This window comes from Bombina bombina, chromosome 4 (assembly GCF_027579735.1).
Source record: "Bombina bombina isolate aBomBom1 chromosome 4, aBomBom1.pri, whole genome shotgun sequence".
NCBI classification, from domain to species: domain Eukaryota; kingdom Metazoa; phylum Chordata; class Amphibia; order Anura; family Bombinatoridae; genus Bombina; species Bombina bombina.
The window spans coordinates 730,741,403-730,755,982 of NC_069502.1; the positions used below are offsets into that span (position 1 = coordinate 730,741,403).

The 14,580-nt window shown below is 37.6% G+C and overlaps 1 protein-coding gene across 7 annotated transcripts in view; it reads right to left on the minus strand.

Annotated features, from left to right (window-relative positions):
* The window catches only part of MAP3K4 (mitogen-activated protein kinase kinase kinase 4), a 481,171-nt gene that overhangs the window by 5,884 nt on the left and 460,707 nt on the right, over positions 1–14,580 (minus strand). For all 7 annotated transcript variants that reach the window (XM_053710936.1, XM_053710933.1, XM_053710939.1 and 4 more), the window contains 5 exons: positions 11,836–11,952; positions 10,779–10,938; positions 9,571–9,693; positions 4,753–4,859; positions 3,670–3,849 (listed from right to left, as the gene is read on the minus strand). In XM_053710936.1, coding sequence (XP_053566911.1) covers positions 3,670–3,849; positions 4,753–4,859; positions 9,571–9,693; positions 10,779–10,938; positions 11,836–11,952 — 687 coding nt within the window. The remainder of the gene's footprint in view (positions 1–3,669; positions 3,850–4,752; positions 4,860–9,570; positions 9,694–10,778; positions 10,939–11,835; positions 11,953–14,580) is intronic.

The window sequence follows — 14,580 nt, forward strand, 5'->3', positions numbered from 1 at the left end:
GAAGAGGGCTGTGCACAGGAGATGCCCTTGCAATCTGACAGATTTGGAGTGTTTTTGCAAAGAAGAGTGGGCAAATCTTGCCATGTCAAAATGTGCCATGTTAATAGACTCATACCCAAAAAGAGTGCTGTAATAAAATCAAAAGGTGCTTCAACAAAGTATTAGTTTAAGAGTGTTCGCACTTATGCAACCATATTATTCTATTTTTATATTTTTTCTTCCCTCTACCTAAAAGATTTCAGTTTGTTTTTCAATTGAGTTGTACAGTTTATAGGTCACATTAAAGGTGGAAAAAGTTCTGAAATTATGTATCAGTCTCACTTTTTTACATCACAGAAACCTAAACATTTTAACAGGGGTGTGTAGACTTTTTATATCCACTGTATATATTTATAAATGTTTCCAATTTACTTTGGTAATTAAATTTACTTCGTTCTCATAGCATTCTTAGTTGAAGAGAATACCTACGTAGGTAGCATGCAATGTGTCTTGAGAACTATATGGTTGCAGATTTGCAGTATGTTTATAAGCACTAAATAGGAGCAGTATAAAAATATTTTTGCAAAAGTACCTTCATATAGTAATTACAACTGTGACAGCACAATCTACAATAATATAGCAAATTAGTAAATTAGTCTGTTAGAAGCAAGAGCACGGGATAAGGTAACGTCACTATCTCTAGACAAATTAATATAACAGATCCCAGCACAAGAACACAATCTTCGCAAACAAGATAATGCAATATCTCAGGGCCCCAAATCATCACACATACTCCTCACACACACAAAAGAAAAATAAATAAGAATCAAATCAAATGCAGGGATAAACACCCCCAAGGCCTCCCAAGTTCCTGAAAGTCTGTTGTGCTATGTATCAAAAGTAGAATACTATATGAATATCCAGTATATATGGAACGTTCACTTTGACAGAACAGGGTAAACAGAAGCCTGCAACCATGGCTAGTACACTGACCCAACCACTTGTGTATTTATAGCCAGTCCATGGGTCCAGTGGATGTGTGTATATGTATCAATACAAGCGTGTTAGAAACCAAGCGGTAATAGCAAGCATAGGTAGTACCCCAGGTAAGGCCACTTCTTACAGCCTGTCTGCCTAAATGAGAGGGTATAAACAACGTTTCCTTGTATACTTTCGCCCACTGTCGATGTAGAACGGCTCAATCCGTAGTGCACTGTGGCTCAATCTTAACTGGTCATCCACCGCCGGTCCCGGCTTGCATACCTCCCGGCTCAACCTGCATGGATCATCCACCGCCAATCCGTTCAAAACAAATGCTTGGATACAACACATGTATTGTTCGTGGCTCTCCTGGCTCTTAGGGACTCCAACCTTTCTCAAGGAGTCATACCAAGCTTCATTACAGGGGAGAATAAGTGTACACTAACCACTGCTGATTAGTCTATGAAAAAAAGAGGGTTAGACACTTACACGCCCACTCACTCCTTATATTAAGTAAATCGTCAACAAAATTAATATTTTACTTATGCATCCGTAGCACCATGTTATAATTTTTAGAGCACTGTATAAATACCTACAAAGCAATATAATATATGTCTATACAAGTATGTAAAAAGGATTCTCTTTAAAAATGAGGCCCAATGGATAAGAAGGTTGGATACTATGTCTCCTAGGGGCCTCAATAGAGAGCTCTTTTGGCGAACATTTACGTAAAGTAGGGCTGTGGTGGGTTGGATTTTTTTATATACTTGTATACATATATATTATATTGCTATGCAGGTATTTATACAGTGCTCTAAAAATGATAACATGGTTCTACAGATGCATAAGTAAAATATACATTTTGTTGACGATTTACTTAATATAAGGAGTGAGTGGGCTGGTAAGTGTCTAACCCTCTTTTTCATAGACCAATCAGCAGTGGTTAGTGTACACTTATTCTCCCCTGTAATGAAGCTTGGTATGACTCCTTGAGAAAGGGCAGAGTCCCGAAACGCTCGTCGGAGTGACGTCATCAGCATTAGCCAGGAGAGCCACAAGCAATACATGTGTTGTATTCAAGCATTTGTTTTGAACGGATTGGCGGTGGATGATCCATGCAGGTTGAGCTGGGGAGGTATGCAAGCCGGGACTGGCGGTGGATGACCAGTTAAGATTGAGCTGCAGTGCACTACGGATTGAGCCATTCTACATCGACAGTGGGCGCAAGTATACAAGGGAAAGTTGTTTATACCCTCTCATTTAGGCAGACAGGCTGTGAGAAGTGGCCTTACCTGGGGTACTACCTATGCTTGCTATTACCACTTGATTTCTAACACGCTTGTATTGATACATATACACATATCCACTAGACCCATGGACTGGCTATAAATACACAAGTGGTTGGGTCAGTGTACTAGCCGTGGCTGCAGGCATCTGTTTACCCTGTTCTGTCAAAGTGAATGGTCCATATATACTGGATATTCATATAGTATTCTACTTTTTATACATAGCACAACAGACTTTCAGGCACTTGTACATATCGCATTAAACTTGCTTGCTAGCCCTGGACTGCTGATAACTTATCCCCCCTTGGGACGCCTTGGGGGTGTTTATCTCTGCATTTTATTTGATTTATATATTTTTTTTCTTTTGTGTGTGTGAGAAGTATGTGTGATGATTTGGGGCCCTGATATATTGCATTATCTTGTTTGCTAAGTGCCAACTAATAAACATTGCATATGTTGAATTTCTCTGTGTTCTTGTGCTGGGATCTGTTATATTACCTTCATATAGTGTTCCAGACATGTGCATGCTCCTGAGCCTACCTACCTGCTTTCCAACAAAGGATACCAAAAAACAAAGTAAATTTGCTAACATTAGTACATTTGAAAGTCTTTTTTTATATTGTGCACTCTATATGTATCCTGAAAGAAAATAAAACAGTGTTTCATGTCCCTTTAGCAAATAACTTCTGATAACCCAGCTTGGAAGATGGGAACATCTTGCTTTTCGCACTATCACACAAAATGCTAACAGCGAAGACTTCCCACTAAACAGAAGAACTGTACCGAGGAGTACTACCTAAGGGAACACGGGACGCAGAGGAGGTGTGGCAGGTACACCGGAAGGGTAAGATAATAGCTGGAACACCAGGCGCCGTGTAAGGTAAGCACAAGGTGGAAGCTACCTAATTTGGGACTCCTTGGGAGGAAGCGGCCAAAGCTTATTGTGGAGTTGTGTGTGTACTGTTATAGTGGCTTTTTTAGGCTGAACTAAAGGAGAACTTACAGCTTTGCACTTATACTGTCAGGTCCAACTTAAGACTTAACTGGATTTTATTTCAGGAACTTACAAACTCAACATATTCTGTGAAGCAGCAGAATTTTTATACTGAATATTTTATACTGAATTCTTTTTTATACCCCCGGTGGTTTTTGCATATATAAGATTGAGTGTTAATAAATTTAATGTATTGTTTATGAGTTAACTTGTTCTCTAATTTTGTGAGACTCAGTTTGTGACTATTTATATAGGGGATATTGTACGAGGGTTTATCACCTTAAGAGAGTAAGAGGGGAGTGATACACACACTGCTATACCAGAAGATTGGAGTGGAAGATATTGTTTAACTTCTCACTACTTCTGGTATATCTTTTCTTTTTTGATTTTCACAGTTTAGCAGTAACCTAATTGACATCTTTCACCAACCTTGACAAATGGATGGTCCAGGAGTTGACTGGCTGTCCATCTCATCTTTGGATCACTTTCCAGGCAGTGAGAAAGGAAATCTTTTCCTTCAGGACTTATTCTGTCTGGAATGGGGGGCGTGTTTCCCATCCCTACTTTATACATGATCTGGAAGTTGTGCTCATATTCATGCCAAGGTCTCTGCAACAAACAAACAATAAACAATGTCCATTGAAAATTACTGATCCAAAATAACTTGCATATCAAAGTATATAATTTTTAATGGAAGTGCAAATAAATGTACTGGGTTTGTCGGTCACTGAGAGACAAAGAAAGCTAGGGACAGAAAGAGGCCGAGACAAAGTAAGGGAAAGACAAGGCTAGTCAATGAACAACATATGAAGAAAAAGATCCAGGTTAAGAATGCAAGACAAAGAGCAGATAAGGGAGTAAGGACATCATAGTAAAGTGTTGGTGGGCAGATAAATGTAGGACACAACAATAACAATGCAGTTAAAAGAACATGATACACAAATGCTGAAGCACTTGAAAGTGATGCAGCATAGCTGTCAAAAGCCGACTAGAAAAAAATCACCTGAACATCTCTATGTAAAAAAAGGAAGATATTTTACCACAAATTTTTCCTAAGTATTCACACCTCATTGTAAAGAGACTTTAAGCAGCCAATCAGGATACTTGCCCCATGACTTGCAAGGAAATGTGCAACTGGCATGTGCAGGCACAGTCATGGCATTTCCCTATTCAGTTTAAGGAAGTTTACTATGAAATCTCACAACATTTCAGTGAAATCTGATGAGATCACAGCAAAACAATGCATAACCTCAGCACTGTTGATGCTGATTGGCTATTTTTTTTCCAACTTGCAGCTTGACAGTAGCTGAAGAATAACTGTTACTAGAGCACTTACTCTGATGAGCTGAGGAAATTTTGAGGTAACATTTCCTCCTTTTTTACATAGAGATATTCAGGTGATATTTTCATGTCAGCTTTTTACAGTTATGCTGCATCACTTTCAAGTGATTTAGCATATGAGTATTATGTCCCTTTAAGTAAAAAAAAAAAAAAAAAGTACACAGTTCTCACCTTTCCAGTGACCATTTCAATTACAACACAACCCAGGCTCCAGATGTCAGCTGCACGCCCATGCCCCTCTCCTTTAGCTCGGGTGATGACTTCAGGAGCCATATATGCTTCAGAAATAAAATAAAAAATAAAAATGTACATTTATTTAAATGCAAAGCACATAAAGTTTCTCTACAAAAGAAAAAAGGTATTTTTTCCCCCAACTTCCTGTTTTTTTAGGACTAACAAACACATACAAAGATGGCTCTCTCAATTATATGGTAATTCAATTAATGATATTTAAACAAAACATATACATAATAAAAAATGCACATTTAGAATTTATGACCTGAAAATTGAGGCTATGGAATAGTTACAAGTGTTGATTTAAAGCAGTGGTTTTCAAAGAGTAAGACTGCCTCCACAGGGGGGCGCTAGAGCATATAAGGAAAGGTGCAGCCGACAGCATTTTTCTATGAAAACCACAAGACAGCAGCTGACTTGTAGAACAGTTTTTAAGAACGGACAATGAAACTTGTCATGTTGTAGCGAAACAAGGAAAAGGGCTGGATGTAGTGTAGGAAGAAAGAGGTACCAATGTAAAAAAATGTGCTCTTGATCAGTAACCTGCGTTTAACACATGAGTAACTAAGTGCAAATAGAAACGATGGTTGAGAACTGAGTAAACCCTGGAAATTCCCAAAATTAAAACAAAAAATAAATAATAAAATTTTCTTTAAAGAGAAAAAATAAAGTAACATCTATTATGGGGGGGCTGTCTAGTAAACTTCTTCAGTGGGGAGGCCTCGGACTTTGAAAACTCCTGATTTAAAGGTACACTTTATCAATTTTGCTATACTCTCTATAATCTATGAGGTTATATACAATAGGGCAAGTGTTCCTTACATTTTAGCGACAAGATCCCCTGTAGACATACAATTTGTATCCAACTGCAATGTATAAATATAAATGTATCTAAAAGTCTCATATAAGCACAAATAACAGACAATCCCTACATATTCCACAGTTTGCCTTCATTTTATGAACCAAATGAAATACTTTAGGTATCAGATAAAGGTTTCTGTTTTCAGGAATGGATTTTAAAATCCAGTTTTATTTAAAAGCACATGCAAGAAATCTTTTTAAATGTTAGAACACACTGTCATGCATGCAGAAGCCATTGACCCTTAAAATGTAGTAAAGTCAGAATGAAATGATTCAGAGAAATGACAAAATTTTAAACAGCTTTCCAATTTACTTCTATTATCCAATTTGCTTAATTCTCCCGGGATACTTTGTTGAAAAGCATACCTGGGTAGGCTCGGGGGTAGAAATGCACTACTGGGAGCTAGCTGGTAATTCATGGCTGCACATATATACCTCTTGTCATTGGCTCACCAATGTCTTAATCTGGCTCCTGGTAGTGCATTGCAGCTCCTTCAACAACGGAACAAGAGAATTTGATAATAGAAATAAACTGGAAAGTTGTTTAAATGTGTAATCTCTATCTGAATCAGAAACAAACAAAATGGGTTTTCTGTCCTTTTAAAGTCAATAGCCAGGGGGGTACAGATGTGTCAGTGAGAAAAAAAAAAAAAGCATTTGAAGAGCGCTAGTCAGCTAAACTGAAGGAGGTGCTCAAATAAAAACACATACACCTAGATTACGAGTTTTGCTGTAACAGGGGTGCGATGCTAACGAGTTTTCCCTCACCGCTCACTTGTAGACAATGCTGGTATTACGGGTTTTTAGAAACCCGGCATTAGCCGCAGAAAAGTGAACGTAGAGCAAAATTTTGCTCCACATCTCACCTCAATACCAGTGCTGCTTACGGTAGCGGTGAGCTGGCAAAACGTGCTTGTGCACGATTTCCCCATAGGAATCAATGGGGGAGAGCCGGCTGAAAAAACCTAACACCTGCAAAAAAGCAGCGTTCAGCTCTTAACGCAGCCCCATTGATTCCTATGGGGAAATACATTTTATGTCTACACCTAACACCCTAACATGAACCCCGAGTCTAAACACCCCTAATCTTACACTTATTAACCCCTAATCTGCCGCCCCCGACATTGCCGACACCTGCATTATATTATTAACCCCTAATCTGCCGCTCCGGACACCGCCGCCACCTACATTATACTTATGAACCCCTAATCTGTCGCCCCCAACATCGCGACACCTACATTTTATTTATTAACCCCTAATCTGCCGCCCCCAATGTCGCCGCAACCTAACTACATTTATTAACCCCTAATCTGCCGCCCCAACGTCGCCGCCACTATATTAAAGTTCTTAACCCCTAAACCTAAGTCTAACCCTGACCCCCCTAACTTAAATATAATTTAAATACATCTAAATAAAATAACTACAATTAACTAATTGTAGTTGTTGCCGCCCCCAACATCGCGACACCTACATTTTATTTATTAACCCCTAATCTGCCGCCCCCAATGTCGCCGCAACCCAACTACATTTATTAACCCCTAATCTGCCGCCCCAACGTCGCCGCCACTATATTAAAGTTCTTAACCCCTAAACCTAAGTCTAACCCTGACCCCCCTAACTTAAATATAATTTAAATACATCTAAATAAAATAACTACAATGTAAAATAAAACCTAACCTAAGTTACAATTACACCTAACACTACACTATAGTTAAATTAATTCCCTAAATTAAATACAATTATCTAAAGTACGAAAAAAAACCCCACTAAATTACAGAAAATAATAAAATAATTACAAGTTTTTAAAACTAATTACACCTAATCTAATCCCCCTAATAAAATAAAAAAGCCCCCCAAAATAATAAAAAGCCCTACCCTATACTAAATTACAAATAGCCCTTAAAAGTAATCAGCTCTTTTACCTGTAAAAAAAAGTACAATACCTCCCCCAACATTAAAACCCACCACCCACACACCCAACCCTACTCTAAAACCCACCCAATACCCCCTTAATAAAACCTAGCACTAACCCCTTGAAGATCACCCTACCTTGAGAAGTCTTCACCCAGCCGGGCCGAAGACCTATTGGATCAGCCAGTAGGATTGAACTTCAATCCTATTGCTGTTTGCATCAGCCAATAGGATTTTTTCTACCTTAATTCCGTTTGGCTGATAAGAATTCTATCAGCCAATCGGAATTGAAGGGACGCCATCTTGGATGACGTCATTTAAAGAAACCTTCATTCTTCAGTTGGACGTTGTTTGAAGAGGATGCTCCGCGTCGGCTGTCTTGAAGATGGAGCCGCTCCGCGCCGGATGGATGAAGATAGAAGATGCCATCTGGATGAAGACTTCTGCCCGTCTGGATGACCTATTCTTCCCGGCTTGGATGAAGACCTCTGCCCGTCTGGAGGACCACTTCGCCCGGCTTCGTTGAGGACTTCGACCCGGTTGGGTGAAGACTTCTCAAGGTAGGGTGATCTTCAAGGGGTTAGTGTTAGGTTTTATTAAGGGGGTATTGGGTGGGTTTAAGAGTAGGGTTGGGTGTGTGGGTGGTGGGTTTTAATGTTGTGGGGGGGGGGTATTGTACTTTTTTTTACAGGTAAAAGAGCTGATTACTTTGGGGCTATGCCCCGCAAAAGGCCCTTTTAAGGGCTATTTGTAATTTAGTGTAGTGCAGGGCTTTTTTATTTTGTTAGGGGGATTAGAGTAGGTGTAATAAGTTTAAAATTCTTGTAATTATTTTATTATTTTCTGTAATTTAGTGTTTGTTTTCGTACTTTAGATAATTTTTTTAAATTGTAATTAATTGTATTTAGTTTAGGTAATTAATTTAATTATAGTGTAGTGTAATTGTAACATAGGTTAGGTTTTATTTTACAGGTAAATTTGTCTTTATTTTAGCTAGGTAGTTATTAAATCGTTAATAACTATTTAATAACTATTGTACCTAGTTAAAATAAATACAAAGTTGCCTGTAAAATAAAAATAAACCCTAAACTAGATACAATGTAATTATTAGTTATATTGCAGCTATCTTATTTTTTATTTTACAGGTAAGTATTTAGTTTAAATAGGAATAATTTAGTTAATGATAGTAATTTTATTTAGATTTAATAAAATTATATTTCAGTTAGGGGGTGTTAGGTTTAGGGTTAGACTTAGGTTTAGGGGTTAATAACTTTATTATAGTGGTGGCGATGTTGGGGGCGGCAGATTAGGGGTTAATAAATTTAGGTAGGTGTCGGCGATGTTAGGGCAGGCAGATTAGGGGTTAATAATATTTAACTAGTGTTTGCGATGCAGGAGTGCGGCGGTTTAGGGGTTAATATATTTATTATAGTGGCGCCGATGTCCGGTTCGGCAGATTAGGGGTTAAAAAATGTATTTTAGTGTTTGCGATGTGGGGGGGGTTAATAGGTAGTTTATGGGTGTTAGTGTACATTTAAGCACTTTAGTTAAGAGTTTTATGCTACAGCGTTGTAGTGTAAAACTCTTAACTACTGACTTTAAAATGCGGTACCAGTTTGACAGGAGAGGGTCTACCGCTCACGTTTGGTTAGACTTGTAATACCGGCGCTATGCAAGTCCCATTGAAAATATAGGATATGCAATTGACGTAAGTGGATTTGCGGTATTTCCGAGTCTGGCCAAAAAAGTGAGCGGTGAGCCTGTCATTCCAAGACTCTTAATACCATCAGGCGTTAAAAAGCAGCGTTGGGACCTCTCAACGCTGCTTTTTAACCCTAACGCACACCTCGTAATCTAGCCGATAGATTTTACTTGTAAAAGAAGTTTGTAAAAAGTTATCTGTGCATTACATATATGCAGCGCCTTTAGAAACTATTGTTTGTTGTCTCTTTAATAGCAAAACACGAGTGACATGTTTCTTACCTGCTGTCCCCAATGTGCTGTTAACTTCGCCAGGCATGGTCTGCGCATTGTTCTTCAGCTTTACAGAACATCCAAAGTCGCCCAATTTTATGAGGCCAGATGATGTGAGGAATATATTTGCACCTAAAACATAGCAAGGTGTATCATTGTAATAAATGCACTTCAACATTTGTAAACCAACATAGTAGAACTGTTTTGTTTCATTTGTTACTCAATTTTACTTATTCAGAAGTGATAAGACAAAGTCCTATATTTTACATATACAGGATAACAAGGGTAGTTAAAGCACAGCTTAACATTTAGTTATTATAGGAAAAGGAATGATATATGGAGTTATAAGAATTACTTTTAACCCAAGCTTCAGAAAATGCTTCTTTTGCGAACCAAGTTCTCTAGCGACATTCAGATGTGTGTTGGTGCCTTGGAAACAATTGCTGTTTAATCTCTAAGGAAATTAGGGCTAGATTACAAGTGGATTATTGCGCTCCCACAAACGGGTAAATGTGCCCAGTTGCGGGAGTGCAATAATTAACCAGCCATTACAAGTGGCTGGTTATTGCTACCGCAACTCACGGTAGCAATTGGTGCTTATAAAATTAACCAGGGATCGGATATCTGTTTTATTTATATACACATATTAACACATAAATATATATGTATATCGGCATATACATATATATTTATACTTGTTGCCATCGCTGCGCGACCTACCCCCATCGCTGGGGCAGAAGTTCTGATGCTGTCTCTGACGGTGCACCTATCTTGTAATAATAGCGCACATTATTGTGCGCTGGTATTACAAAGTGGAGCGCTAATATCGCTTTCATGAAAGCAATACATAGCATTCCGCTTGTAATCTAGCCCTTAATGTTTTATACAGAGAATTGCATTTTATATACCGGCATTTTTAAAAAATCTGTTAACATAATATGTTTGTATGATGACAGCACAATATTTATTTTTTACATGTTTCTTTACCAAATAAAAGCATGAGGGGCTTTGCAATTTGATATCCCATGTACCAGTAAGTATTTTATGTATAAAAGTAAAATGGAGGTGCACTAGAAAAAAAAAGCCCATCTGCTAGTTGTTAGTTTATAAACAGAGACCTTTTCTTTTCTCCATTTGTTTGATCATGTGGTGACACTGCTACTATTGGAAATTTAAAAATTACTGATAACAAACAATGGTCCCTAATATCAATGTACCTTTAATATCGCGATGCACAATTCCATGCTCATGAAGGACATTTATTGCAATAGTTATCTGTTTTGTGTAAAGCCGAATGACGTGCTCTTGAAGGCCCAGCCGAGACACCTCTTCCAAAGTACCTTCATCACAATATTCCATGAAAATATACATTTCTTCCTGTAATGGTTATTTGGGTATAGTAAGAAAATGAATTTTCTCCCTTCATATTAATACACAAAGAAAAGCACTACTGTGTCCTAGCACCTTTGGTAGCCAATGAATAGAGGCATATGTGTGAGCCACCTATAAATAGGTAGTTCCCAGTTGGGCATTGCTGCTCCTGAGCCTATCCAACAAAGGATACCAAGAAAACAGTCAATTTGAGAACAGAAGAGCATTGAAAAGTCTATCTATTCTAAACCATGAAAATGTATTTTTCTATTTCATGTTCCCTTGATAATATAACATAAATAATAAAATGTATAATAAAAAAAGTCTGGGTTCTATATTTTATTTTATAAAAAGAAAGTAGATTAGCACTCAATAGGGGTAGATTTATTAATGGTCGAGCGAATATGATTCGCTGTAGCAAATCATGTCCGCTCAACCTCGCTAAATGCCGACAGCATACGGCCACTAGCAGGGGCTGTCAATCATCCTGATCGGATGGGGATGATTTCAATCCACAACCTAAAAGGTTGTGGACAAGTTAAGGAGCAGCGGTCTTATGACTGCTACTTCTTAACTTCTGTTTCAGGTGAGCCCCGAAACGATAAGCGTAGAATGCAGCATTCACTGCTTAATAAATGGAGCCCTTAGTCTCATATCAAACGAAAAAGGTCAAAGTTTGGGCTCCATGATGAAGCCTTTTGTGATAGATGAAATGTAATGGAGACAAAATGTTGAGCATTTGTTTGATATATAATTTTGACAAAGTTTTAACAAATGGAGCAAAACAGAAAAGTTCTCGAAGACCAAAAAAAATGCAATTTATCAACTAGCATCATATTAAAAATAACAAACTTAGTGGTATCCATGTGGTTGTGCCTTAACAATTTTTCTAACTCTGCTTACTCTATGAAGCTCCACCCCAAAGTAACGAACAAGATTGGGATGTTTGAGTCCTTCAAAGATTTTTAATTCATCTGCAGTTTCTTTGATTGTCTTATGGTCATTTGGCTGGAAGCGGATCTGGAAAAAAAAAAAAAACCTTAATAATAACCAAAAAACAAAAAACCAGATACATTTTTAACAGTTTAGATATGGAAGGTGCAACCAGTTAACTATTAAAGGGAACCCACACATATTATACATTGGGGCGTTTTCAGCAGATGTAAACTATAGCATTATTTTTTACATCTATCAAGACGTGAGAAATTTACAATAAAACGTGTGAAAGCATGTTTTTATTAAAATGTTAATAAACAAGGCTTTAAGCAATAGTGAGTGTTCAATTCTAAACTCTACTTAAATAAATGCACATTTATTCAACCAAGGTGATCAGTTGGCTAATAAAAGCTTTATAGGGACTTTATTTAAAAGGGGGGCTTTATAACAAGGGGTCTTGGGGGTCTCTATGTTTTTGATGGCCTATTATAAATGCCTAGAGTACCCATCATTAAAAAAGGTTGTGTTTTTGTTATGGGTATGGCGGTTTCTAGCACTTAAGGGAGCTGGGTTTGAATATTTACATCCCACCCAACTCCCTGCAGCAGCCCAGCACTCCCGAGCTTAGTGACATCACCAGAATCCATGGATTCCCCCATCGATACCAAGCCATTCTGCCACCTTGTAACAGACGGGACCACAATCAGCCCTGAAAGCAGACCTCCTTAGAACGATAACAAGTAGCCATCATCCTCACTTGAATCATTTTACGGATGATTACCACAAGCGGTTAAATAATTCTGCCCAGGACAAAGTATATGCACTCAAGCCCAGTCTGTGAGTTGAGTCCAATTGCAGGTTATTTTCTAGGGAGACAATTAGATTGAACACCGTCATAGGTGAGGACTACCGGTAGTGATAGAGACCAGCAAGAAAGATTAAGGTTAAGACTCATAAACTGGAGGTCTTTCCTCTTGGCCAACAGCTGTAACTGCTGCTTTCTGTCCAAGTGAGTGCCAGCTAATTGCTTATATATACAAAGGTGTGATAATCTCAAGCAGTTCAATAGGGGAGAAAAGATGATTTCAAAGCAAAAATAATACTAATAATAATAGTCCACTCAAAGGAAAATAAGTCAAATTCTTTACTTGTCCACTGCAACATTGTAAAACCTTTTTAGAGTGTATCTCACCAATAACATTAATCCCCAAGATACAATTTTGTTAAATGCATCATGCCTATAAAATAAAAGTCACTAAATAAGATAGATGTTTTTGTCTGCTATAATATTCATGTGCATAGCTGACAGTTTGTCACATAGCAATATATAAAAAAAGAGACATTCAGCATAGAGTGCTTGTCTGCAGTGAAGGAAAGCTGGATGTATGTGTTTTGAAACAATCACGGACACAGCCACCCTTGCTGTTATTTCCAGATTTGTCTTCAGGTCTGAGACCCCAGTGTTAATAAAAAACAAATACTGATTTAGTGATGCATGAAATTAAAATGTTTGGACCCAGTGATTCAACGCAATAGCAGATGGAGAGATACTGTAAGTGTAAACTGCTGGAAGTAATAAAGTATACTAACATAATTTCCACTACCTTGTGCCAAATAAACGCAAGCTACAAGTGTACAAAAACTGGGTAACCAATAACTCTGACACACCAGGATATGAGTAAAGCTTCACATCTTTCCATTTTAGCATCTTTTGAAGATGATTTTTCAATACCTAATGCTGCCAGAATCAGTCAGGCTTCAAGATGTAGGTCACAAGGAATTGTTTTGTATCCTGGCAACAATAATTGTAGGATGAATAACATCAAGACTGTTATTCACAAATGGGGAAGTATCAGATTATATGATCTGATAACAGAGGTCTAAAATTATCACAGTGTGATTACATTTCAGTAAAATGTTCACTGTTATGCAGTCACTGTTTGTGTTTATGGTCACCAAAAAACACATCTATATTCTACTGTTCTCTTTCTTAAAGGGACAGTCTAGTCAAAATTAAACTTTCATGATTCAGATAGGGCATGCAATTTTAAACAACTTTCCAATTTACTTCTATTATCTAATTTGCTCAATTCTTTAGATATCCTTTGCTGAAGAAATAGCAATGCACATGTGTGAGCCAATCACACAAGGCCTCTAGGTGCAGCAACCAATCAGCAGCCAATGAGCATATCTAGATATGCTTTTCAGCAAGTGATATCAAGAGAATGAAGCAAATTAGATAATAGAAGTAAATTAGAAAGTTGTTTAAAATGACATGCTCTTTCTAAATCACTAAAGAAAAAAATTGGCTTTCATGTCCCTTTAAAGAAACAAAGGCCAACATTAAATGTCCATGATTAAATGTATTGCATGCAATGGTTGTAAAATAAAACTATCCTATTAACAATATCAAATTTAAAATTGGTTACAGACATTGTTGGAAAGACTGCTGCCATATAGTGCACAAGAGACGTGCACTCTCTGTCAAGCATATCTAGATTTCTCTTCAACAAAGCATACCAAAAGAGCAAATTACATTTGATAATAACAATAAATAAGATTTTTAGGACTTTTTTTGAACTGCATACAGTAGATCTTCAAAATTCTACACACCCTTATGAAATGTAAGGACAGAAATAATGTAAATGCCAGATGTATTTCCATCTGTAATGTGATCTTTCAACAAACAATAATCTAGAGGAACCCCCCCCC